General features: G+C 38.6%; 1 protein-coding gene across 3 annotated transcripts in view; it reads left to right on the plus strand.

Annotated features, from left to right (window-relative positions):
- Positions 1-27,986, plus strand: part of PLA2R1 (phospholipase A2 receptor 1) — a 142,159-nt gene that overhangs the window by 88,649 nt on the left and 25,524 nt on the right. For all 3 annotated transcript variants that reach the window (XM_044934832.2, XM_025276141.3, XM_006073133.4), the window contains exons 12-20: positions 2,224-2,426; positions 4,500-4,645; positions 9,262-9,346; positions 12,091-12,223; positions 12,803-12,838; positions 13,505-13,662; positions 22,769-22,833; positions 23,108-23,214; positions 24,885-25,024. In XM_044934832.2, coding sequence (XP_044790767.2) covers positions 2,224-2,426; positions 4,500-4,645; positions 9,262-9,346; positions 12,091-12,223; positions 12,803-12,838; positions 13,505-13,662; positions 22,769-22,833; positions 23,108-23,214; positions 24,885-25,024 — 1,073 coding nt within the window. The remainder of the gene's footprint in view (positions 1-2,223; positions 2,427-4,499; positions 4,646-9,261; positions 9,347-12,090; positions 12,224-12,802; positions 12,839-13,504; positions 13,663-22,768; positions 22,834-23,107; positions 23,215-24,884; positions 25,025-27,986) is intronic.

Raw genomic sequence — 27,986 nt, forward strand, 5'->3', positions numbered from 1 at the left:
CACCTTTCCATTTCTCTAGGAGGCACTCTTTGTACATCTTCCTCTGTCTTCTTTCTTCTCATTCCACTTTTCATTATCCCTCTGTTTAGTCTTTTTATTAATGTGCACGTGTGTGCTAAGTCGCTTCAGTCGTCTCCGACTCTGCGACCCCATGGACTATAACCCATCAGGCTTCTCTGTCCATGGGATTTCCCAGGCAAGAATATTGGAGTGGGTTGCCATTCCATTCTCCAGGGGATCTTCCCAACCCAGGGATCAAACCCTTTATCTCCTGTGTCTCCGGCACTGCAAGCGGATTCGTTATTGCTGAGCCACTGGAGAAGCCCTTCTATCAGCATAAGACAACACAAACATGGCTGGCAAGGATAATGCCAATTACCCTGTATCTGCAGAAATTGAAGCCATTACTTCTGAAGGGAAATTCAGCAAGACAAATATCTAGTACCAAGTAACTATACTTTTAAAAGTGCCTTTAGCTCAAGAATCATCACAAGTCTTCATATGCTTCATTTATAATCATTTACTTTTTTATAAGCACCCCTTGAAAGCTCTTTTCTCCTTTTAACATCCTCCAAAATGCAGCGCAAATGTCTCTACCTGCAAATACTTTACTGATGTCCTGAGGCAGACTCCATCAACCTTTCTGAGGTCTCCCCACAGAAATTTTAATGCACACCGTTACTATAGCACTTCACACAGTATGTCTGCTACAATTAATCCTTTATTTGTTTGTGTCTCACACTCAACTCGGAGAAGGCAATGGCACCCCACTCCAGTACTCTTGCCTGGAAAATCCCATGGACAGAGGAGCCTGGTAGGCTGCAGTCCATGGGCTCACTAAGAGTCAGACACGACTGAGGGACTTCACTTTCACTTCTCACTTTCATGCATTGGAGAAGGCAATGGCAAGCCACTCCAGTGTTCTTGCCTGGAGAATCCCAGGGACGGGGGAGCCTGGTGGGCTACAGTCTATGGGGTTGCACAGAGTTGGACACGACTGAAGCGACCTAGCAGCAGCAGCAGCAGCAGCACACTCAACTATAAGAGCTTGGTTTTGTTTGGTCCTTCTATCTCAGTCAGCTAATAATATACAGCCTAGTCTGGTATTCTCAGGTGGCTCAGTCAGTAAAGAATCCACCTGTGATGCAGTAGACATGGGTTCAATCCCTGGATTAGGAAGATCCTGTGGAGAAGGAAATGGCAACCCACTCCAGTATTCTTGCCTGAGAAAGCCCATGGACAGAGGAGCCTGGCAGACTATAGTCCATGGGGTCACAAGAGTGACTTAGTGACTAAACACCACTGGTATGTAGATATAGGTAAACAATTTTGTTGTTGTTGTCGAATGTTGATTTAGTTCATTGAATGATCACTCCGGATTCAAGAAAAAATAAAAGCCTCATTTTTACTCAATTTTTGTAAGGGATTTTCTACTATTCACTGAAATTTGAAGTGTATTTTTCAGCTACCATATGCGTTATATACATTTGATGACAAACTTGAGAATCTTAACATAGAAATTATTTTTATGGGAAAATATACTTCATTTTCCAGTATATTCAAACATACACAGAAGAATAAAATGGGGCTTGGCCATAACAAGGTGGTTTTTCCCTAATGTCTGCTCCCACTGCTGCCCCCAGAATTTCACCCCACTTGGAATATACTTCATTCTCCCATAGTGAGGTTCTCTGTTGTGTACCTCACACACTGCCTGACTCCATCATCGATGTGTTTTTTCCTGTTGAATCAATTTCTCAGAGGATCGGCACCATGAATTTTTCATTGCTTATTTTTCATAGTAGTGTTTGAAAGCACAGTGTCCAGTGTAGCTGCTCAATAAATTGTGAGTTAAGATTTCTTCTGCACAGTTAAAAAGCTCAATAATTCAAAGTAGAGGCATGTTGGCGTTTGATGAGATATGAGGGATATTTTCAGTCCCACCTTGAAACAGCACCAGATTGCCCATCATTTGCCATCTGAGCTCAAAATGCCCAAATTTCAGGCTCCGTAGTCTCTCTTCTCTCACTTTTCGATCTGCTATTCTTTTCTCCAGAGATGAAGAGAAACGAGATGATCATGCTGCTAAAGCATCCTTTTTCATCTTTATTGTTCTTGTCTGGGTGCTTCCTTACAAGATGTCAATTACCCAACACTCTAAAGAGCTGCTTCCAAGCACAAGTGCCCTCGTGGTCTGTAGTACAGTGTGTTTTCTGCTCTTAGGCTACAGTGGTGGCTGTGTTGCCATGCGAGGGGGGAGTCACCCTGGCCGCTGGGAAGTGAAGGACTGTAGGCACTTTAAGGCGATGTCCCTGTGCAAGCAACCAGTGGAAAATCGGGAGAAAACCAAGCAAGAAGAGGGATGGCCCTTTCACCCCTGCTATTTGGACTGGGAGTCAGAGCCTGGCCTGGCCAGTTGCTTCAAGGTAATGTGGAAGTTACTTGGGCATTCTCAATGGAACCAACATTATTTCAACTTTGTCCGTGTATCCTGAATGCCTTTATTCCAGAACAGTGCCTGGCAGACAGCAGACAATTAATATTTGTTGGCTGTCTCCATCCCCTCGGTTATGTTCCAAAATAAATTTTAGGTCAAAATGTTGACAGATCCTGGTGACACCGAGGCCTCCTCCTGAGGACTGATATTAAGGCTCCAGTCAATATTATTCTTATTGCCTACAAATGGACAAGGCAGACACTCACTGGGTATGGAAATGGTACCATTCCATATTGTCTGTAAGCCAATGAATAAAGTCCTTATTATGGAATAATGCCATTCTGCTGCCAAGAATAGCTTTGGCAGTTTTTGATGATCAAAAGTTTATGTATATATATTTTGTGTGAAGAAATGTCTTTTGGCAAATCACCTTCAGATTCTAGACTTAAGTCAGTGTCTCTTATTTTCTCAGAAATATATTTTTGAAATATATTTGGTGGCTTTATCTTTGGTTCATCATATAAATAGAGATGTCTAAAATGCTGGAAGAAAGTTCTTCTCTGGCACATGGGCACATGAAGAGTAGAATGGAGACAGCCTCTGTCTCTAGAAATAGTGCAGTCTCATAAATGGCTTGTGAATGCACTCAATTTACATATATACATGTCTAATCCTACATTAAATTCATGGAATAATGGGCCCAGGAGTAACCTCACAGAGCAATAAGTTAAACCTTGGAAATGAGTAAACTGCAGCATGCAGTGAGATGGGGTGATTTACCCAAGATCACAATTATTTATTGACAGAGTTAGAATAAATTCCTGGTCTTGGAACTACCAGTCCAGTGCTTTTTATACTACACATTACCCTGATAAGTCAACAAACATATGGTGTGTTTGATAGGCATAGCGGTAGGACTTATTAATTTAAAGTGGTTCAAAAAAAGGTTCCCGGAGGAGGTGAGTTTTGACATATAATTTAAAAGATGGAAAGGCTGTGCTGTAGTCCATGGGACTGGGAAGGTCATTCATTCTGGTCTCAGCAAATTAGAGCCTGGTGAAGCCTGGCTGCAGGGTGCCCACCTGGCATTAGAGACTTAAGCATAGCATCAGGCAGTTAAAAATGAGGAAGGTATAGAGGTCTGGGATCTGAAGCTCTGGGTCGTTGGTTCCCCACACTTGACCTTAAATAAAGTCAAAAGCATCCTTTCCATTTGACTGACTTCTTCATGCCACTGTGAGAACAGCTGAGAAACAACAATTTAGGTACAGCTAAGACCCAAAGAGCCTAGAAATATAGGTGGCACTAGTGGTGAAGAACCTGCCTGCCAATGCAGGAGACATGAGAGATGCAGGCTCGGTCCCTGGGTCAGGAAGATCCCCTGAAGGAGAGTATGGCAACCCACTCCAGTGTTCTTGCCTGGAGAATCCCATGGACAGAGGAGCCTGGTGAGCTATGGTCCATGGGGTCACAAAGAGTTGGACATGACTGAGCATAAAAAGAGCACACAAGACTCAAAGACCCCAGACATATACCTGCCTTAGGTTTCAGGTCTCATTTCTCGTGTCTTCCCCTGAGTCAGCCAGATTCCTTCAGCCACGGAATACTGGGTCTAATCCTAGCTCTGCTAGTCTGTGGCTGTATTGACCTGAAATTTGTAACCTGGAATTTGTTGACTCGAAATTGTAAATTTCTCTTAGCCTGACTCTCCTCATTTCTTGACAAACATTTTACTAAGGGACAAGCATATGCCAGTCATAGGATACTGGAGTGGGTTGCCATTTCCTTCTCCAATAGGATATTTAGGAGGGGGACAAAAAGAACTCTTATGGAGGAAAAGAGTCCTCATCATATCCTCCTCATGTCTTTGTTTTGAGAATAAAATAATAGTTTTTAGACAAGTAGATACATTTTAGTTCAATAAATGGTATTTCTCCCTTCTTGGTCAATCCTTTAATGTAGAATAATGACAACAATTATATTCCTGGAATCCTTTTGTCCAGAATTAAACAGCCTTATGTTATTTATGACTGTGTCAACCTTTTTCCCTTTTTCTATACAGGTATTTCATAGTGAAAAAGTCCTGATGAAAAGAACATGGAGAGAAGCTGAAGAATTTTGTGAAGAATTTGGAGCTCATCTTGCAAGCTTTGCCCATATTGAGGAAGAGAATTTTGTGAATGAGCTTTTACATTCAAAATTTAATCGGTAAATACTTGTTAATTTTGAAAAATTGCAGTCAAATATTTTGTTTCCCAGTGATGACTTCTTAGTGATGAGTATTCCAAATATTTGGAGTGTTTGGGATATTCAAAACCTCAAGTGTTTAAGTTTAAAGCCAACAAGCAACTAGTTGTGAGAGCAAAATACATACTTATCGTTTTATATTTATATTGCACTAAGTTCTCATTCCATAAAACAATGAACAAAGTGATGACTGTTTTGATACTTGAAATCTTTTATGTGTGCCTCATAACAGAATTTTAGAGTTTTTCTTCCAAGTTCAGAAATTATCTAGCCCAGTGATTTTCCAAGTGTTACCTGAGGGTCTGGAGGGTCCTGAACCCCCAGAGCAGGAGAGGTCAAGTGGGCAGTCAGTTTCTTGTTCGCTGACTTGAGTCACCGGAGTAGGTCCAGCCGACCTACTCCTTCACCTCTAGGTGTTTTGTATACAGAAGGGATCCATGTGATATTTTGTTTGGAAAAAAGAAAGTCGCACTAATTTTTTTAAAAATTCCAATCCCACCTTCTAATTTTACATTTGAGGAAACAGGCATTTACTTGTTTGCATCCATCTTGCAAGTTTACAGAATCTTCAATTCTGTGAAGTTAGAAAATCAATCAAACTTAAATTTGAAGAAACATAAGAGATCTTGTGCTACCTCCAGTCCAGTATGGGAATTTCTTCTACCAAATGCCTATGGCCATCTACTGTCTCCATAATTCTTTTCAGTTTCAGGGTGCTCCTTACTGGGGATATAATCCATTCCATTGTTGGAGGCTAGTTTCAAAGATCAACTTTGTAGGAAGCCAGAGCAATACAGATCAAGTCTACTCAATTTTCAAATATTTGAAGAAAGCCATCATGTCTCTTTTAGCGAGCCTTCTCATTCCTTGGCCTCTTACTGTAGAATGTTCTTGTCAGTTAGCATGTATTTGGGGAATGTCTTCTGTGAAAGGGACACTACTATATGCATGAAAGTGAAAGTGATAGTCACTCAGTCATGTCTGACTCTTTGTGACCCCGTGGACTGTAGCCTGCCAGGCTCCTCTGTCCATGGGATTCTGCAGGCAAGAATATTGGAGTGAGTTGCCATACCCCCCTCCAGGGGAATCTTCCCAACCCAGGGATCAAACCCAGGTCTCCTGCACTGCAGGTGGATTCTTTACCATCTGAGCCACCAGAGATGCCTGGGTGGCTGGAAAATGCAACAGATGTGACACAAAATACTACCCCTGAGGATGTTGTGGTCTAAGGGGTGGAGGGGTGGCACACTTTCATACGTTTATTTTAACACAAACAAATATAATACTGAGTACTGTGTTCCAAGCTCTGGAAATCTGAAGTCTCAATGAAACACTTATCTGAATCTCTGAGAAAATCCAGAACTACTTTTTGAGGAAAATCCTGGCCTACCCCATAAATTTCTTTTAGGACCCTCCCCTAAGAAGGTTAATATGTAACACCATCAAATTATTCACCTCTAGCATCTATACAAATGATTTTAAAGGTGGTAGTATCTCCCAATGTGTGTCTCCAGGGGAAATAGGGGGATTTTGTGGTCAAATATGTTTGCAAAACAAGGTGCTATCTTGGAAATTTGCCATATACATTAGTATTGTAAAGGCTTCTAGAAGGAAGCACTTTCTTTGACCACAAAGCCTTTTTTTTTTTTTTTTTTTTAACACCACTTATCTAAAATCCCTTAGAACTGATAGGCCCTGCAGGAAATGCTGGCCTGAGACTATGGTTCCCAAACTTGGCTGATCCTCACCCTCACTTGGGAAACTTGATAACAAGGAGCCCTCTGGTCTCATGCCAGGGCTGCTGAGTCAGATTCTCTGAGGCTGAGGAAAAGTTCAAGAAGCTTCCTGGTTTATTGGCTTGCTCGTCAGGCATGGGGCCTCAGATCCAAGGGAGATGTGATCATCTCCACTGTTGTAAGTCGTAACGTGGCTTCATGACCTCAGTTCAGTCAGTTCAGTTCATTCACTCAGTCGTGTCTGACTTTCTGTGACCCCATGGACTGCAGCACGCCAGGCCTCCCTGTCCATCTCCAACTCCTGGAGTTTACTCAAACTCATGTCCATTGAGTCGGTGATGCCATCCAACCATCTCATCCTCTATCATCCCCTTCTCCTCCTGCCTTCAATCTTCCCCAGCATCAGGGTCTTTTCCAATGACTCAGTTCTTCGTATCAGGTAGCCAAAGTTTTGGAGTTTCAGCTTCAGCATCAGTCCTTCCAATGAATATTCAGGACTGATTTCCTTTAGGATGGACTGGTTGGATCTCCTTGCAGTCCAAGGGATTCTCAAGAGTCTTGTCCAACACCACAGTTCAAAAGCATCAATTCTTCGGTGCTCAGCTTTCTTTATAGTCCAAATCTCACATCCATACATGACTACTGGAAAAACCATAGCTTTGACTAGATGGACCTTTGTTGGCAAAGTAATATCTCTGCTTTTTAATATGCTGTCTAGGTTGGTCATAACTTTTCAGTCATAACTTTTCTTCCAAGGAGCAAGCATCTTTTAATTTCATGGCTATGGTCACCATCTGCAGTGATTTTGGAGCCCAAGAAAATAAAGCCTGTCACTGTTTCCACTGTCTCCCCATCTATTTGCCATGGAGTGATGGGACCAGATGCCATATCTTAGTTTCTGAATGTTGAGTATTAAGCCAACTTTTTCACTCTCCTCTTTCATCAAGAGGCTCTTTAGTTCCTCTTCACTCTCTGCCACAAGGGTGGTATCATCTGCATATCTGAGGTTACTGATATTTGTCTCGGCAATCTTGATTCCAGCTTGTGCTTCATCCAGCCCAGCATTTCTCCTGATGTACTCTACACATAAGTTAAATAAGCAGGGTGACAATATACAGCCTTGATGTACCCCTTTCCCGATTTGGAACCGGTCTGTTGTTTCATGTCCAGTTCTAACTGCTGCATCCTGACCTGCATACAGATTTCTCAAGAGGCAAGTCAGTTGGTCTGGTATTCCCATCTCTTTAAGAATTTTCCAGAGTTTGTTGTGGTCCACACAATCAAAGGCTCAGCCCCTTGTAAAACATCCTTTCATACTTGTGTGTTGTAAGGTCTGCCCTATGAAACAATACATGCAAACTGCCTCCAAGTTTGCTGTAACATCAAGTTTCATTATATCACTTCTGTTTATATAAATTTTCACACTTGGAATGTCTCACAGAATTCAGTGTCAAGTATCTATCAAATTATTGATATTCAGCACCTAATCACAAAAGCTATATAATGTATATTCTACTCTTTGTCCAAGACTGCCAGGGAGTTCAGCCAAGTGTCATGCTTAATTATACCAAATAAACCAATTCTCATCGTTAGCATAGTGCTTCTTCTTCTTCCTATGGCACTGTTTTTCTATTTTTATTTTTATCATATAGTAACTAGTTAAAATTATACAACTTTAGGAAATTGTTGGAGAGTAAATAAATACCAGTCCATATTCTAGGAGTGAGTATATGGCAGGAAAAATGTAGAACTCTGAATTCAGTGAGAAAAAGAATAAAAACTTCTCAACACAGGGAGAGCGATGTGGGTCTTCAGCCTGGTCACTGAGATGAATCTGCCTAGCTTAAGCTTAAGGCAGCATTCTCACCTTCCCACAACCTTAAGTGTGAGTTATAATCATGGCAGTGACCAATGGGTCTCAGTGATGCTAGAATTTTTTAAGTCATATTTTACGTTCATTTGTATCTTTCAAGAAAAAGAGCTCAAACATCTGAGGAGATGCTTCACAATGGGCTTGCTTCTGTGCATTAAGGAAAATAAAGCATCTGTCATGACTTCTCAGTCCTTTAAATCTTTAATTCTTCAAAATTATCCTCAGAAAATATCTTAGTGAGATGGTTCATTGTGCTATTAGCCTTTATTGCTTGATGTATTGAATACTCTGTGGTTTAACATATTGGTCCACCACCTAATAGGAGGGAAGATGGTTCTCTGTGGGGCTTCTCATGAAGTCTAACCAGTGGTGATGGCTGAAGTTAATCTACCATGCCTCAGACTGATTCACCGTGGAATGATTTACACTGGGATATAGTTGGGGGAACCAAACCTGCTGTAAACCTTTTATTAAATGGTGATGGTGGTGATTAACCCTCAGAGAGTACATGAACACTTGACAAAAGAACAACAAACATAGAAAAGTAATATAAATATGCAGTAAAGTAGCAAATAAATAGGGAAAAGTAGGGAAAAGATGTTCCCAAATTTCTTACCAACTCACTTTCATGTATTCTTGTCCTAATTGAAAGGTGTTGCCATTCCTAACGACCATGAGAAAGCCATGTTCTCAATGTGGACAGACTTTTCTCCCAGCTGCCCATCCCCAATGAGCACACCATACAAACCAAGAGAGGTAGGAAGTGAGATTAGTCCTTGCTCAGTTCACTTTATAGCTCTGGTTTTGCTTACAGGAAATGGTCAATAAATGCTTGCTCACTTGATCAGTTCTGCTAGTCATGTCAGCTGTTTCCTGCATAACTAAATACTTCAAAGACTTTTTGAACCTGTTACATAATATTGTGAATTCAATGCGAAGGGCCAAGTTTTAGTTTCTTCTCTTCACAGGACAGAAGAAAGGCAGTTCTGGATTGGATTTAATAAAAGAAACCCACTGAATGCTGGTTCTTGGGAATGGTCTGATGGAACTCCTGTAAGTCTTTCCAAGCTGGAGAAAAGGAGATGAATTTAAAGCAGGTGGCCCTGGAACCACTTGGTAAACCATCCAAGAGAACCTAGAAAGAACAGCCATGTTCCCTATGACTCAGACCTAAATCAAAAACTGCCCCAGACCTTGGTATCAAAAGAGTCATTTCAGCAAGGTCTTGAGAAAGCTTTGCTAGCCAGATAGTTCCAAAGCTAGCTACAAAATCTCATCCTAAAAGGAAATAAAAATCTCTGAAAAAGCCCTGAAAACCATCTCCCATGTGAAGAATCTCCAGCAGAGAAGCAACTATTCTTTAAAATAATACCATGCTTCCTTTGCCCCACCCTCCCTCTCCTGCACAGCACCTGATCATGTGAGGGTGAGACCCTTGTCTATGTCACAGTGAAAAGAAATATCTTCAGTTTCTCTCATTTTAAAAGAACAGAAATGCCAGGTTTAGGTTTAAGAAGCTGCACCTCCTTCTCAGTCAAAGAAAATTATTTGGGAGGAAAAAAAATAATTATTTCTCATTCAGCCTCACATGTGTAAAAACCTCATGAAGGAAAGAAGGAACTCACAATTACATTTTTTTTTCAGGCACAGTGAGGATTTCTGAGATCTTCCTCATGATAGGGAAAAAAAAAAACCAACAGAAGCAGTAACCCAGATTAAAATGAGATCCATCCGAAGGCACAAGAAAAATCAAATTATTTAGTTTCACCAGTGAACTGGGGTTAGCAACAGCCTGCAGTGAGCATTTAATACAGCTTCTATTCACTGAGCCCCAGTTAAGTTCTGAGCACTGAGCTGAGTGCAACCCTGCATGATCTCTTTTCATCATTACAGTGATTCAACACAGTGGATATTAAAATGATTAAGTAGTTTGCCTAAAATAATACATAAGAGAGACAGCATTTGTATACAGGTTGTCTGCCTCCAAAGACACAATGTCATAAAGTCTCCTCATTGGCAAAATAGCAGCAGCCAAACTTTGACATAGTAAAGATCAAAAGAGAAAAGGGATCTTTAGACCTGATACATAGATGGTGTTCAAATCTGTAGCAAGGAAATGGTTTGCAGAAAAACTATATGCTTAAGTGGGAATAAAAATAATGAGTGTGCTAGTTGGAAAAAAAAACAAAAAAACAATACCACGTCAGTACTGCTTCTTTGAAAAAGGCAACAGGACCAGAGGTTATGAAGAGATCTTGGAGATGACCTAGCCTCACCCATCTGTTCTGCTGAATAGATTATTAGCAAGAATATATTATTGAATAATCTAATATATTATTATCAGAATATTATTAGAATATAATATTATATATTATAATATGTTATATATGTTATATATTATATATAATATATATTATATATGTTATATATTATATATAATATATATTATATAGTTTATATTATACTATATAATTTATATTATATGTAATATAATATTATATATTGTATTAATATATTATATGTAATATAATATATATACTATATTATATAATATATAATACTAATATTATTAGAACATTATTAGAATAATCTAGTATATTATTATTAGAAGAATAGATCTATTCTTCTTCTGCTGAAGAAGCCAAGGCCCAGAGAGTGGAAAGAGCACAAAGCAGGGTTGACCTGCCCCATTAATGGCAGCCACCACATAGCACAGTTGGGTGGTTAATGTCAATATGCCACTTGGAAAATAAAATGTGGTGCATAGAGGTTGACAATGTCTTTTAGTAAAACAAACTTATTAATAATAGGAGAGGCATAGACAATTTGGTTCAGAATCAATGAGATAAAGCCATGAAGCAGTGGACTGAGTCCCTCACCACTTCCCTCTGGATAGAGTAAATATCAAACTCATGCCATTCTCTGAATCTGAACTTTATATATATATATATATATAAGTTAGATGAATTATTGCATGACTTTGTACATATTTGAAGGCGAGTATGTGGTGGTGGTTTAGTAGCTAAGTCATGTCCAACTATTGCGACCTCATGGACTATATAGCCTGCCAGGCTCCTCTGTCCATAGGATTTTCCAGGCAAGAATACTGGAGTGGGTTGCCATTTCCTTCTCCAGGGGATCTTCCCAACCCAGAGATTGAACCTGTGTCTCCTGCATTGCAGGCAGATTCTTCACCCCTAAGCTACCAGGGAAGCATAAATCATTTCAAAACCCTCTTTTTTTTTTTTTTTTTTTCAGATTTTTTACCCGAGTCTTACTCATGGTTGGTCCACATTTCTATCAAGTATTCATTAAATCATTGAGAAGTCTGAATCTCTAGTCAATACTCCTGTTGTGTGATCATTAATAGAAATAGATAGTTTCTTGATTAAAGCTAGGGTTGACTTAGAAGTTAGTATTAGAGACTAAAAGCAAAAGAATCTACATCAAAGATGAGATTCAATTCTGAAAGATCCTTGAGCCACTAAAAAGTTTACCCAGAATCCCAGAGCTAGCCTAACCTTAAGTGAGAAAACAGTGCCATTTCATCTGACTTATTCCTTCTGGAGAAAGGCGGAGCATGCCTCTTTTTAAAAAAAAGGGAAAAGAATCTTCAAGAAAAAATGCTAAAGTTTTCATTAGCTTGCTTTTCACAAATGTGGAACCACCTTTAACTGGCATCATAACTTGCTTCCTCCAGAAGTCTATTGTGATTTTCTACAGGGATGCCTTTTTGATCATTTGAAACCTTTTGCAGAGAATCAGTATTAAGGAATAATGAACTTCGTCTGCTGCAGGTTGTCTCTTCATTTTTAGACAATTCTTATTTTGGAGAAGATGCAAGAAATTGTGCTGTTTATAAGGCAAATAAAACGTTGCTACCCTCATACTGTGGTTCCAAACGTGAATGGATATGCAAAATTCCAAGAGGTAAAAATATTAAGATCTTCACAATTTGTTTGCTTTCTAATCATCTATAGCATTTTCCCAAGGCAACAGTTACAGAGGTCTAAAATTTAAGCAGCCTGGACCACAGTACCAACAACCTTCATGATGAACCAGATTGCACCATTTTAGGAAAAAAAAAAAATGTGTATCATGGTGGAATGAGAAAAAATGACACCAGTGCAGTATGCTAAGTTAGTGGGAAATGAAGATAACTGCCCATATTCTGGAGACTTGTATTTTGCAAGTACAACCTGGAAGAAATGTCACTGTGACATTCCAAACAAACAAAATTACTTATCAGATGAGTAAGTGAAAGCAGCAATACAGTGTGTGACACACAATAGGCTCTCAATAAGTGTTCACAACCTTTTTTCTTTAACCAGAGGTCTCTCTTGAGCCTCCTCTTCAAGTAGGAGAACTGATCACTTTCCAAGCAACATCTGGTTCTCAATAATCTTTTAAAAAGCAAAGTCCAAAATATTGTGTTTAGGCCTGAAGTAATTCAGAGATAGTACATCTGTAAATAAACATCACTCACACTGGCTTGCTTTTACTTTACAGATGTGAGACCCAAGGTTCCACCCTGGTATCAGTATGGTAAGAATGATTCCTGAATTTCTAACTTCATGCTACTTTATACCATTAGTCCACAGAAGGCAATACCATTAGTCTGTTATTACATAGCACCAATGGAGTTACTCTTTTCTTGTGTCTATTGAGAACTAATTTGTTCAAATTAACCATTAATAAATAATCAAACTAGGGACTTCTTTTGTGGTTCAGCGAGTAAGACTCGACACTCCCAATACAAGAGGCCCAGGTTTCATCCCTGGTCAGGGAGCTAGATTCCACATGCCGCAACTAATGATCCCTCATGCCACAACAAAGATGGAAGATCCCACGTGCCACAACTAAGACCCGGTGTAGCCAAATAAATAAATATGTATTTTTTTAAATCAAAATGACATTAAATATTATTAAAGACTAATATCATAGCTTAACTCCATTTTTATGGCACATGATTTTAAAATATGCATCTAGCCCAGACTTTGGAATATACGTGTTTCATATATGAAAAAGACCAGTGAAAATAAGTAAACTGTATACTTACGTATGTGTGGGAGTAGGTGTATTCACACACATTTTCTTAATGTTGAGTGACTAAATTACACATGTGAGGTCAATCATAGCACACCCTATTTAAGTTTGCATTACATTGCTCAATAATTGTTGTATCACTTCCGTTGCTTATTTCTCTTTCAGATGCACCCTGGCTCTTTTATCAGGATGCAGAGTACCTTTTTCATATTTCTGCTTCGGAATGGTCCTCCTTTGAGTTTGTCTGTGGCTGGCTGCGCAGTGATATTCTCACTATTCATTCTGCACATGAACAAGAATTCATCCACAGCAAAATAAGAGCGGTACTTAAATTTGATTAACTATGAGAAACTCAGAGCTTAACTCCTTCTTCAGTCCTTGAGGGGTTTTATTTTCAAAAGACCAGACATTAATTTGTTTCACTGAAAGTCTTAGATTTTTAAGAATTGTTTTTCTTCCTGTTACAAAGATTCAGAGAAAATAATGGAAACACAGGTTTACTATGCTCTTCGGTTATTTCACGTCTCATGCTTTTTTAGCAACAAGGATGAGTGAGTAGCATTTTATTTTTTTGTGAGGTTCATTCCATCATTCAATGCTTATTTATTCTGCATCTACTATTCTAGGCACTGAGGTTTTATCAGTGCTTCCAATAGACCAAAATCCCTGCTCACCTGGAGCTTATAGTGTAGTCTAGGAAGGAAGACTGCAAGCAATACAAGTAAATAGAACTATGTATGATTTTAGAAAAAGATACGTGGATAGATGCATACAGGAAGATAAAGCACTGATGAGGGACAAAGACTACTGGGAGGTGCATGCTGTTTTAAAATTCCAAATTTTACTTATAAGAGTACAGTATTTTTTAGACTCTATACAGAAAATGGTAAGGAGTGGTTCTACATTTCAACTTCAGATAAAGACTGGACTTAATCCTTTGAGAAGCTAGGCTAATTAGAAAGGAGCATGGAGAATCTGTTAAATATGAAATAGACTACCAAGGAATAGTGTCAGGTTTTCCGTGTATTTCTTCAGCAAGCATTTATTGAGCATTAGCTTGGTCTCAGGCACTGTGGTATTTGTCAAGGACACAAAAATGTCAAGGGCACAAAAATGAGATACAGTCAGTGTCTTTAAAAAGCTGGAAATAACACGATGTAGTAAGAGAAAAGAGAGCAGTCTGTACAAATTACCAAGGGGGCACCAGGGAGGAACAACCTCATTCCTAATTTTCCCTAGGAAACTGTTAAAGGTAAGAGAGAGCCTTTTTTCTTTTTCCATAATTTAACATTCTTTCATGGTCTCCAGGAATCCTTTATTGCTCTATCATCTATCCATATGTTTGTAAGTTAACTGTTAAAATGAAGTTCTATGTTAAAGCATCTTTGACTTGTAAGAGAAATGTCTTCCCTCACATTTCATAGGGCTTTCCTGTCTCTGTAATTCTCTCTGATACACATACAGTGAGGAGGATGCAGGTTGGGTCCACTACTGAGTTTTGATGGAAAAGCCAAGAACCAGAGGGTTTAGGTGACAACTGCCCTGCCCCACAGAGACACCGTGGCAGACCAACCAGGAGAACAGGCTCTCCCAAACATCGGCTCATGCATTATATTACTACTCTTCACCTCCTACAAATGGAACGCTCAAGTCAAAACCAGAACATTAAGTATCAATGAGTTATATATCACAACCTCAGAAAATACGTTTGTCTCTTTAGCTAGACGGCAGAGGCAGACTCCTTGCCCAAGTGGAAGTAATGAGACTAGGTGAATGGCTAAAAACCAATCTATCAACATGTAAAGGGCACATCCCAAAAGGAAGTAATAATTGGCCAACACTTACTGTAACAGTGTCAAGCACTGTGAAGCACTAATGTTTAATGGCATTCAATCTTTCTAAGAACTCTCTGTGGGAAGTCTGTCATCAGCAGATTTTACAGATGAGGAAGCTAAGACTCTAAAGAGGCGAAACAACTTGGTTACACAGCAGCTAGGTAGTGGAATTTGGAAGTGAACCCAAGTCATCTGACTTACAAGGTCATTTTCAAAAACCGCTGTGGGCAGCAGAACAGCATATGCATTATATTAAAACAACCCATCCTCCGAATGGTAGCCCTTGTATATTGTTGGTGAGAATGTAAATTGGTGCAGCCACTATGGAAGACAGCACAAAGCTTCCTCAAAGAATCCAGCAATTCCACTCCTAGGTATATATCTGGAAAAAATAAATACACTAATTTTAAAAGATACACACACCCCAATGTTCATCAGTCAGTTCAGTTCAGTTGCTCGGTTCTGTCCAACTCTGCTACCCCATGGCCTGCAGCATGCCAGGCTTTCCTGTCCATCACCAACTCCTGGAGCTTGCTCAAACTCACATCCATTGAGTCGCTGATGCCATCCAACCATCTCATCCTCTATCATCACCTTCTCCTCCTGCCTTCTATCTGTCACATCATCAGGGTCTTTTCAAATGAGTCAGTTCTTCACATCAGGTGGCCAAAGTATTGGAGTTTCAGCTTAAGCATCAGTCCTTCCAATGAATATTTTGGATTGATTTCCTTTAGGATGGACTGGTTGGATCTCCTTGCAGTCTAAGGGACTCTCAAGAGTCTTCTCCAACACCACAGTTCAGAAGCATCAGTTCTTCGGTGCTCAGCTTTCTTTATGGTCCAACTCTCACATCCATACATGACTACTGGAAAAACCATAGCTTTGACTAGATGGACCTTTGGGGGCAAAGTAAATGTCTCTGCTTTTTAATGTGCTATCTAGGTTAGTCATAGCTTTTCTTCCAAGGAGCAAGCGTCTTTTAATTTCATGGCTGCAGTCACCATCTGCAGTGATTTTGGAGCCCAAGAAAAAGTCTGTCACTGCTTCTGTTGTTTTCCCATCTATTTGCCATGAAGTGATGCGACCGGATGCCATGATCTAGTTTTGTGAATGTTGAATTTTAAACCAGCTTTTTCACTCTCCTCTTTCACTTTCATCAAGAGGTTTTTTTGTTCCTCTTCACTCTCTGTCACAAGGGTGGTGTCATCTGCATATCTGAGGTTATCGATATTTGTCCCGGCAATCTTGATTCCAGCTTGTGCTTCATCCAGCATGGCATTTTGAATGATGTATTCTGCATAGAAGTTAAATAAGCAGGGTGACAATATACAGCCTTGACGTACCCTTTTCCCAATTTAAAACCAGTCCATTGTTCCATCTCCAGTTCTAATTGTTGCTTCCTGACCTGCATACAGATTTCTCAGGAGGCAGGTCAGGTGGTCTGGTATTCTCATCTCTTTTAGAATTTTCTAGTTTGTCACGATTCACACAGTCAAAAGCTTTGGCGTAGTCAATAAAGCAGAAATAGATGTTTTTATGGAATTCTCTTGCTTTTTCTGTGATCCAGCTGATATTGGCAATTTGATCTCTGGTTGCTCTACCTTTTCTAAATCCAGCTTGAATATCTGGAAGTTCTCAGTTCATGCACTGTTGAAGCCTGGCTTGGAGAATTTTGAGCATTACTTTGCCTAGCGTGTGAGATGAGTGCAATTGTGCAGTAGCTTGAACATTCTTTGGCATTGCCTTTCTTTGTAATTGTAATGAAAACTGACTTTTTCCAGTCCTGTGGCCACTGCTGAGTTTTCCAAATTTGCTGGTGTATTGAGTGCAGCACTTTCACAGCATTATTTTTTAGGATTTGAAATAGCTCAGCTGGAATTCCATCACCTCCACTAGCTTAGTTCATAGTGATGCTTCCTAAGGCCCACTTGACCTCACACTCCAGGATGTCTGGCTCTAGGTGAGTGATCACAGCATCATAGTTATCTGGGTCATTAAGATCTTTTTTGTATAGTTCTTCTGTGTATTCTTGCCACCTCTTCTGAATATCTTCAGCTTCTGTTAGGTCCATACAATTTCTGTCTTTTACTGTGCCCATCTTTGTATGAAATTTTCCCTTGATATCTCTAATTTTCTTGAAGAGATATCTAGTCTTTCCCATTCTATTGTTTTCCTCTATTTCTTTGCATTGATCACTGAGGAAGGCTTTCTTATCTCTCCTTGCTATTCTTTGGAACTCTGCATTCAAATGGGTATATCTCTCCTTTTCTCCTTGGCCCTTTAATTCTCTTCTTTTCTCAGCTATTTGTAAGGCCTCCTCAGGCAACCATTTTGCCTTTTTGCATTTCTTTTTCTTGGGGATGGTTTTGATCACAGCCTCCTATACAATGTTATGAACCTCCATCTGTAGTTCTTCAGGCACTCTGTCTATCAGATCTAGTCCCTTGAATCTATTTGTCACTTCCAGTGTATAATCGTAAGGGATTTGATTTAGATCATACCTGAATGGTCTAGTGGTTTTCCCTACTTTCTTCAATTTAAGTCTGAATTTGGCAATAAGGAGTTCATGATCTGAGCCACAGTCAGATCCCTGTCTTGTTTTTGCTGACTGTATATAGCTTCTCCATCTTTGGCTGAAAAGTAGATAATCAATCTGACTTCAGTATTGACCAATCTGGTGATATCCATGTGTAAAGTTTTCTCTTGTGTTGTTGGAAGAAGGTATTTGCTATGACCAGTGTGTTTTCTTGGCAAAATTCTGTTAGTCTTTGCCCTGCTTCATTTTGTATTCCAAGGCCAAACTAGCTTGTTACTCCAGGTATCTCTTGACTATGTACTTTTGTATTCCAGTCCCTTATGATGAAAAGGATATCTTTTTTTGGTGTTGGTTCTAGAAGATCTTGTAGGTCTTTATAGACCCATTCAACTTCAGCTTCTTTGGCATCAGTGATTGGGGCATAGACTTAGATTACTGTGATATTGAATGGTTTGCCTTGGAAACAAACAGAGATCATTCTGTCATTTTTGAGATTGCACCCAAGTACTGCATTTTGGACTCTTTTGTTGACTATAAGTCCTCCTACATTTCTTCCAAGGGATTCGTGCCCACAGTAGTAGATGTAATGGTCATCTGAATTAAATTCACCCATTCCAGTCCATTTTAGTTCACTGATTCCTAAAATGTTGATGTTCACTCTTGCTATCTCCTGTTTGACCACTTCCACTTTACCTTGATTCATGGGCCTAAAATTCCAGGTTCCTATGCAATATTGTTCTTTACAGCATCAGACTTTACTTCTGTCATCAATCACATCCACAACTGGGTGTTGTTTTTGCTCTAGCTCAGCCTCTTCATTCTTTACTGAGCCCTTCTCCAGTAGCATATTGGGCACCTACCAACCTGGGGAGTTCTTCTTTCAGTGTCATATCTTTTTGCCTTTTTATATTGTTCATGGGGTTCTCAAGGCAAGAATACTGAAGTGGTTTGCCATTCCCTTCTTCAGGGGACCATGTTTTGTCAATAGCCAAGATAGGAAAATAATCTAAGTGTCCATCAACAGATAAATGGATAGAGATGTGTCATATATATACAGTGGAATATTAGTCATAAAAAGAATGAAACTTTGCCATTTGCAACAACATATATGGACCAAGAGGGTATTGTGCTTCATGAAGTAAGTCAGAGAAAGATAAATACTGTGTGTTTTCACTTATATGTAGAATCTAAAAAATAAAACAAATGATGAATAAAACAAAACAGAAACAAACTCATAGATACAGAAAATGAACTAGTTATCATCAGTGGGGAGAAGAAAAGGGGAGGGCAAGATAGGGGTAGAGGATTAAGAAGTATAACCTACTATGTATAAAATAAATAAGCTTCAAGGACATATTATACAGCACAGGGAAATATAGCCATTATTTTATAATAAATTTAGTGGAGTATAATCTGTAAAAAATTTTGAATGGCTATCTTATACACATGAAACTAATAGAATATTGTAAATGAACTATACCTCAATTTTTTTTAATTAATTAAAAATAATATAAAATCCCTCCCCAAATGACAGCTGCCAGCTCTGTCTCAGACATGAACAGTGAAGGACTTGGTTGATCCTTCCAGCAAAGCTTAGGTCTTTGGAGAACCTCTGTACCCTTCTCTCTTCACCTTTTCCTTAATTCACTCTCTCAGTCTTTGGTGGTTGGGAAGCCAGTGGGAATGGCAGAGTTAATACCGCTCATGGAATGGAATAGTAAAACCCCATGGGCTTAGCCATTTAAGAAGGCATAGCCAGTGCCATGATCTAGAGTTGAGGATTAGATCTAGTGATCCCAAACCAGACAAATCCTGTGGTGTCTTAGATGGTAAAAGTGTTACCCAGCCTATGACCAGGCTGATACAGAATGTTCTTTCAGTATTACAGGTGAGCAGCTGACGGATTCAACACCACAGTGTGCTACAGAAGGAAGTTATCAGAGAGTAAAGGATGGGGAGACACAGAATGGGGCAAGGGAGCCAAAGGGAAAGGGTATCAATTTAGAGAAAAGAATGCCGTATATTTCTAAAGCAGTTCTTCCTCCTGCATAATTTGTAGCTATTAGGCAATTTTTGTTCAAGATAGTGATAGTATTTATGGTGACCTACATTTCTTAGGTCAGTCCAGAAGTTCTGGATGAGGAACTAAACATGTAGAGATCATACCACTCATTTTTGTGGCACACCCACCCTATAATTGAAGGAAGAATGCTGCTGCTGCTGCTGCTGCTAAGTCACTGCAGTTGTGTCCGACTCTGTGCGACCCCATAGACTGCAGCCCACCAGGCTCCCCCGTCCCTGGGATTCTCCAGGCAAGAACACTGGAGTGGGTTGCCATTTCCTTCTCCAGTGCATGAAAGTGAAAAGTCAAAGTGAAGTCGCTCAGTCGTGTCCGACTCTTAGTGACCCCATGGACTGCAGCCTACCAGGCTCCTCCATCCATGGGATTTTCCAGGCAACAATACTGGAGTGGGGTGCCATTGCCTTCTCCAGCAGGAAGAATAGAAGTAATTAAATATTTTTAAAGTTACATATGCATTGTATACCTTCTCTACAAAGAATCAGTTCAGTTCAGTTCAGTTCAGTCGCTCAGTCGTGTCCGACTCTTTGCGACCCCATGAATCACAGCACGCCAGGCCTCCCTGTCCATCACAATCTCCCGGAGTTCACTCAAACTACAAAGAATAGTAACTCAGAAATATGAAAGACAAAAATATCATTCTTTTGGGGAGTAGAAGAAGTAATAATTGGGAAAGAAAGCTGGATGCAGTTTTTTAAATGTCTGAAGCAGAATTTTTTTAATAGAATGTTTTCATCCTGGAAAAGTGATGAGGCATAATTTCCTATTTGACTAACAGAAGACCACAAGGGAATTTTTGAGAACAAATTTTTTGAGTCATCTTATTGGTCAGATCAATCCCAAAAAAATAAAAACCATGAGCACTTTATGAGTTGTTTGACATGAACTATATTGTTATGTTGTGTTGTGCAATAAATATTTGCATTTCAAAATTGCAATTTACTCTTATTTTTTCAATTTTATTTCAAAAAATTTCTGACAAAAATATATCAAATCTATTAGTCATCGCCCAAAATCTGGTGTTTTAAATCCTTAAAATAATTTGGTTTTGCTATTTTATGGAAACATTTTAAGAGATAACAGGTTGTTCTCCCTTATATTGCTTTGTAGATTAGTATATTGGATATTACTGTGGGTTATTTGTTTATGGTAAGTGTTCTTCCTATATAATACTATCTATAATGAATGCTTGTAACAAAGCATAATTGATATGATGAAGTCCATAGTTGTATCACATTTTTTATACAAAAGAATACTAGTATCTTTTATTGTTGTGGTTTTACACATAAACTGAAATTCACAACATCTATTTTTCTCATTGAATTTTTTACTCTGAGTATCTTCTAACTTGACCTATGAAGTTCTGTCCCACGTCACAACAGGTTGTGATGTACCATGTGGAGGATTACCATGCTTTAATTGAGGTGGTGATAAATATGCCACTTAAGATGTGGTAGTTGTAATTTTTCTTTAGAGATCCTTAATTGGGGCAATGAACAATCAGACCGTGATTTCCACTATTGTTGCACACGAGACCTCTTTAGATTGAATGAAATGGTTGTGGTTCTCCCACTGAGTTCACAGCCAGTCTCCATGGACCCATTCCAAAGGCTGACAATAGGAGCCTAAATTCAGCATGTAAGAACATGTCCATGAAACAACACCTCAGGGAGCCAAAATTACAGTTGCTCCATCTTGCATTATTCACAAATTGCTGATATGGCAGACCGCCACACTGGTTAAGGAGTAAAAATACTCGTGTATAAATCAGAATGTTAGAGAGCTATTAGGTTCTGTTGTATGATGACTTGAAATTCACATGGGAAAAAAATATATTTTTTAAATGCATCTCCAAGTCTTTATAGAAGAAATGAAAGTGAAAATTTAAATGTATAATGCCTTCAAATTAACAGGTTTTTAGCATAAAAAATTAAGTTACATTTCACACACAGCACACACACAATAAAGAATATTGATTTAGAGGCCTTAGAGAAATCCTTAATGCTGCTTCTTCTTTTATAGTTGAAGAGGGAATTTCAATTTCCTGGGTCATAAGCCCAGTATTACATCTGGTCTAATGTGTATACACACATGCACGTCTATGATGTTTCAAGTTTATTCTTTATTGTACTGAGATCTATGTGATAAATAATGGCATAAATTAATAAAATATAGAAAGGATAAATTTCTAGTTGTCAAACACTGGAAATACTGCAGTATTCTTTTGTCCTATACTGTAGTTTCCTTTTGAATGGGGGAGAGTGCTAATACTTACAATCAGACTAATGCCTAAATTATGGACTTCCCTGGTGGCTCAGACAGTAAAGCATCTGTCTACAACGTGGGAGACCTGGTTCGAGCCCTGGGTTGGGAAGATCCCCTGGAGAAGGAAATGGCAATCCACTCCAGTACTATTGCCTGGAAAATACCATGGACAGAGGAGCCTGGTAGGCTACAGTCTATGGGGTCACAAAGAGGTGACTTCACTTTCACTAATGCCTAAAATACAAGTTCTTTTTACTGTTGAGGTCTTTATGCCTCAAATTGTTTTTCAAGTGATGTGGTTTTGCAGTAAATTTTTATAAATCATTGAGAGAATAAGTCACTAAACTTTTAGTTTAAAAAGGGATTCACATTCTATTTCACTTTACAATATTACTTTATAAATCCCTACTATGAGAGTTAGAAAATTTATTTTCACATATATAAGAAACATTGTAACAAAGTTATATATGAAACTAAAATTATTTTAAATATTTGATTCCAATTTTATTCTATAATGAGGAGGGAGTAGTTTAGAATAGTGAAGTTTCAGGTTTTCTCAAGATGCTTGGCTTTGGTGTACTCTTCTTTAAAGAATTGGGTAAAATACTGAAGAATAGAAAGCTATTAACAGCAACCCCATTAATCTTAATAGTGTAAAGGGAAAACAAGTAGAATAAAAGCTGACATTCTCTCTCTCTCTCTCTTTTAAATAGCTATCAAAGTATGGTGTAAATTGGTGGATTGGACTTCGAGAAGAAAGAGCCAATGATGAATTTCGGTATGGACCTAGATTAATTTGCATTTAACCCTGTTTGACAGGTTTTTTATTTGCAGAGTGATTGGACTAGATCTTAGTGGTTAATTTGTTGAATAGCTTTCAAACATTATCTTTAACTTACAAATTTTCATTTCCCTAACTAAAGACATGAGTATTTTTTTTAATTTAATAAAATAATTATGCCTCCAGTCCATACCCCAGAACTCCAAAAATGGTGTTAGAGACTGAATGTGCAGAATGAGAGAAGACCTTTAATTTCTTAATTTTCTTGCAGTTGGAGAGATGGATCACCAGTAATATATCAGAACTGGGACAAAGGAAAAGAAAGATCTATGGGCCTTAATGAGAGCCAGAGGTGTGGCTTCATTTCATCCATAACAGGTTATTTTATTAATCCATTTTGGGGTTTATAATGCAAACATAATTTTCAGAAGACTTGAAGTCTCCTTTTAATTGCATTAATTCAGTGAGAAGTTTCTGTTTGGTTATTTTGCTTTTCAACTGCGTGTGTTTAATTTCATCAGTCTTAAGTTTTAAGTTTCCTATAGCTTGTTCCATACATTCATGTTCTTAAAAATAATTTACATCTAGATAAGTCCTTCATCTTGAACCAAAACTACCAAAAATGTGCCCACTGAAATGGGTCAAAAACTTGCCTAATACTATTCTCTATGAAACTTCAATATGGGCCCATTTAAAAAAATCTCTTTGTAGTATCCAGTGTATAATTGGCCAGAACTTTAACCTCTGAAAATTTTTTCCATCTAAGAAAAATTTTCCTTGAATTCATTGTCTTGTTTTTTACACATTTGGCCTTAATTACTGCTTGCCTTAGAACACCAACTCCCTGTCAGTTGGATTTAGAGGTACATGTATGTCTAAGATGGTTTTTTTATTCTATGCATCAGTGCAGCGTTATTGGGGTTGATTGTCCACTCATATCCATTCCGTTTTCTATCCAATAAAAGGTAATGATGTTCCTAACAGATCCTCCCAAGTCAGGAGAAGTAAAAATATGGAAAGCAATCTCCGGCTTAAGGCCAACTACAGAGAAAGGAGAGGAAAAACCATGCTGTTAATCAGCTCGCTTTTGCCAGCAGGTGTCACAACAGCCTACAGAAAGGCTGTTTGTGATTCTGGAAGAATAGCGGCTAATCTGAATTGAAAATAGCATTCCAGCCCCTCCTTCAAAATGCCAATATCTTTTTGGCTCATACCCTCACACTAGGAAACAGAAGCTTCCCTTGCAGTTTACATGTATCCTTGTCCTATTCTGGAACTTAGGACTTGGATGCTAATGAAATACATTCTATAACCTTTACTCTGAAAATAAAGATTTTCTAATTATTTTCTAAGAGACTGAGGACTTTGGGATACATCTTCCTGGAGGGCATGTCTCTACAAGTGCGTGTTTTGTTCAAGGGTCAGTGTTGAAAAGTGTTTCTTCCTTGGAAGTTCCTGAGTTATTTTTTCTAAAATTTTTTTCTAAATTATTATATTTTTAAGAATTAGAGTAGAAATCATCATCTATTATTTTAGAATCTTTTTCCTCTTTTTACCTTGAAGTGGAATACTTTAAAACAAAGAATATTTATTTATCTTAATATTTCAAAAATTCATATTTTCTGGTTTTTATTAAAGATTTAGGAGATCTGGAAATAGCAGGCCCCCAGTCTCACATGGTAACAACTGATTAAAGCTTACACTCTTAGTAAAACAAAAATATTACTCTATGAAAATATCCTTTGTTAAACAAGTCAAATGTTCTTAAAAATTTCAACAGTGCTGTGATTTCATTTCCAGTATTTGTTTGCATTTTTCTTGCATTTGCAAAATTTCTACATTCTTAAATTAGAATTACTGATTTGGCATCTTGCCCAATTAGCTCTTGTCACTGAGAACTCTATAGTTAGTAGTTAAATATAGTTCAATTTCCAGATTTAAAAAAGTATAGTAAACCAAAGCAGTCATTAAAAAAAAAATTGACCATTACAGAATTTCTACAGAGTCACCATTATTTCCTGTTATTTCTAACCATTTTCTCCTTCCAGGTCTCTGGGCGAGTGAAGAGTGTTCAATTTCTATGCCTAGCATCTGTAAGCGAAAAAAGGTTTGGGTCATAGAAAAAAAGAAAGATATTCCAAAACAACATGGAACATGTCCCAAAGGATGGTTATATTTTGACTATAAGGTAAACTTGTTTTCAAAAAGTTTCTTTTGTTTTTCTTTTGTAGATGTTAATTTTAGAATGTAATCAAAAGTGGGCTTGGCTTTGAAAAACCATGAGTTGTCCATTGGACCTGGAATTTTTTTTGTCACAATTTTCAAGGGATTTGAGAAGTTTTCTATTTAGGGACAGATCTCTTGAAATAAGAAGGTTTTGTCAAAAACAGCTTTGACACCACCCTTCATTTGTATACTCAGTTTTTGCTACTGACATTGTCGTTCATTGTGCTGGATGACTGTTTCATTTGGGTGTGATGTGCGTGCAAGCACACGTCTGTGTGTATCTAGGCCATGTTCCCAAATGAGCTGTCAACTCCAGAGGGCCCGGGCTGTTTTCTTCTTTTGTGTCTTTCTGCCTGGAGCCCACATAGAGCTCTACATGCCTCGTGAATTGACCCAGTAATAACGTAGCTCAGTCAACTTTGTCCTGAGCCTCAAAAAGCTGGTGCTTCCATGAAGAATCGAATTTTTTTTTATTTTTTTAAGTGGCCAGGGGGATATTGTAAGCCAGATTTATTATTTCTGATACTGTCTCCAATTAAGGCTGAAACTTCCCCTCCATTCCTTGTTTTAAAATAAAATTACTTTATAGGCCTTAGGTGGAAGTAATTAAAATGTATCTCAAATTTTAAATGTTTAACTCTTTGATAATTAAAAAGCTCAAACTGTGTCATAATTTCATATACTAATATGAAATTGCTCCTCCAACATGGGCAATTTTCAGTCTATATGTTTAGTTACATTGGCAGGGCATTCTCTCCCTTGCGATCTTCCTCTCATTGTTATGAGGTCATTTGTATTTAATACATATTTATTGAGCACATACATATTTGGGACTGATATTTTTAATTGTGGTAAAATTCACATAACATAGAATTTACCATCTTAATCATTTTTAGTGTTAAGTATATGCTTCCCTCATAGCTCAGTCAGTAAAGAATTTGCCTGCAATGCAAGAGACCTGGGTTCAATTCCTGGGTCGGGAAGATTCCCTGGAGAAAGAAATGGCAATCCACTCCAGTATTCTTGCCTGGAAAACCCCATGGACAGAGAAGCCTGGCGGGCTACAGTCCATGGGGTCGCAAGAGTCAGACACGACTTGGCGACTTAAACCATCACCATATGCACATTGCTGGCAATGACTCTGCAGACCTTTTTCACCTTGTAAAACTGAAACTCTAACCCCATTAAACAACAGCCTCTCATTCTCCCTCTTCACAGCCCCTGGCAACCAGTACGTTACTTTATTAATTTGACAGCTTCAGATACCACACGTGAGTGGAATCATATAGTCCTTGTTCTTTTGTAACTGGCTTATTTCACTTGGAACCATGTCCTCCAGGCTTACCCAATTGTAGCAAGTGTCAGAATTTCCTTCCTCTTTAAGACTGAATAATATTCCATCATATGTACATAACACATTTTATTTTTCCACTTATCCATCAACGGACATTTGAGTTTCTGCCACCTTGTAGCTGCTTCTGCTGGCAATTACATATATACATACATATATGTATGTGTGTGTGTTTATCTTGTTTTATTGAATTTTTAAAGTACATAGAACAGTTATGCCATCTTACATATGAGAAGACTGAGGCTAATAACGTGTAGGTTTTTTTTTTAACTTACAGCAAATAAGTCTCAGGCTGAGAATCAACCTCAGATTTTCTGACCCTGAGTATTGTCCCTTTCCTACAACTGCCACTTCATATAAGTACTTCAATTCAGTTCAGTTCAGTTCAGTCACTCAGTCGTGCCCGACTCTTCGCAACCCCATGAATCACAGCACGCCAGGCCTCCCTGTCCATCACCAACTCCCGGAGTTCACCCAGACTCATGTCCATCGAGTCAGTGATGCCATCCAGCCATCTCATCCTCTGTCTCCCCTTCTCCTCCTTCTCCTCCTGCCCCCAATCCTTCCCGGAATCAGAGTCTTTTCCAAAGAGTCAACTCTTTGCATGAGGCGGCCAAAGTACTGGAGTTTCAGCTTTAGCATCATTCCTTCCAAAGAAATCCCAGGGCTGATCTCCTTCAGAATGGACTGGTTGCATCTCCTTGCAGTCCAAGGGACTCTCAAGAGTCTTCTCCAACACCACAGTTCGAAAGCATCAATTCTTGGGCGCTCAGCCTTCTTCACAGTCCAACTCTCACATCCATACATGACCACTGGAAAAACCATAGCCTTGACTAGACGGACCTTTGTTGGTACTTAAGAATTACCAAATCACCTTAGCTCTGTGATACAATCAGTCCAGTGGCAGTGTGAGATATTTTCTAAAATAATATAGTCGTTTTCTAAAATGTTATATAGTATGGAGATATACTGCTTTTTATAGTTGAGAGACTTCCCTGATGGTCCAGTGGCTGACTCCACATTCCCAATGCAGAGAGCCTGGGTTTGATCCCTGGTCAGGGAACTAGATCCCACATGCCACAACCAAGACCCAGTGCAGCCAAATATATGAATAAATAAATATCTTTAAAAACTAATTGAAACTTTCAGTCTGCTTCTTATTTCTCAAACTATAAATAATTTTTACCAGTTATTATATTTCAATATGCTGCTGCTGCTGCTGCTAAGTCGCTTCATTCATGTCCGACTCTGTGCAGCCCCATAGACGGCAGCCCACCAGGCTCCCCCGTCCCTGGGATTCTCCAGGCAAGAACACTGGAGTGAATATTATGACAAAATACCAAATATTCAATAGGACTTGAGTATTACTAAGTTTTTTATTGAAACCTTTGACAATTAGTTTTTTGGGTTATTTTATTGTGGTAAAATATATAACACAAAATATGCTATTTAAGCCATTTTTAAGTGTACAGTTCATGGCATTAATTACATCCACAATATTGTTCAGCCATCACTTCTGTTTCCAAAGCTTTTCATCATCCCAGACAGAAACTCTGTAACTGGCTAAGCAATA

Source organism: Bubalus bubalis, chromosome 2 (genome assembly GCF_019923935.1).
Source record: "Bubalus bubalis isolate 160015118507 breed Murrah chromosome 2, NDDB_SH_1, whole genome shotgun sequence".
Classification (NCBI taxonomy): Eukaryota; Metazoa; Chordata; class Mammalia; order Artiodactyla; family Bovidae; genus Bubalus; species Bubalus bubalis.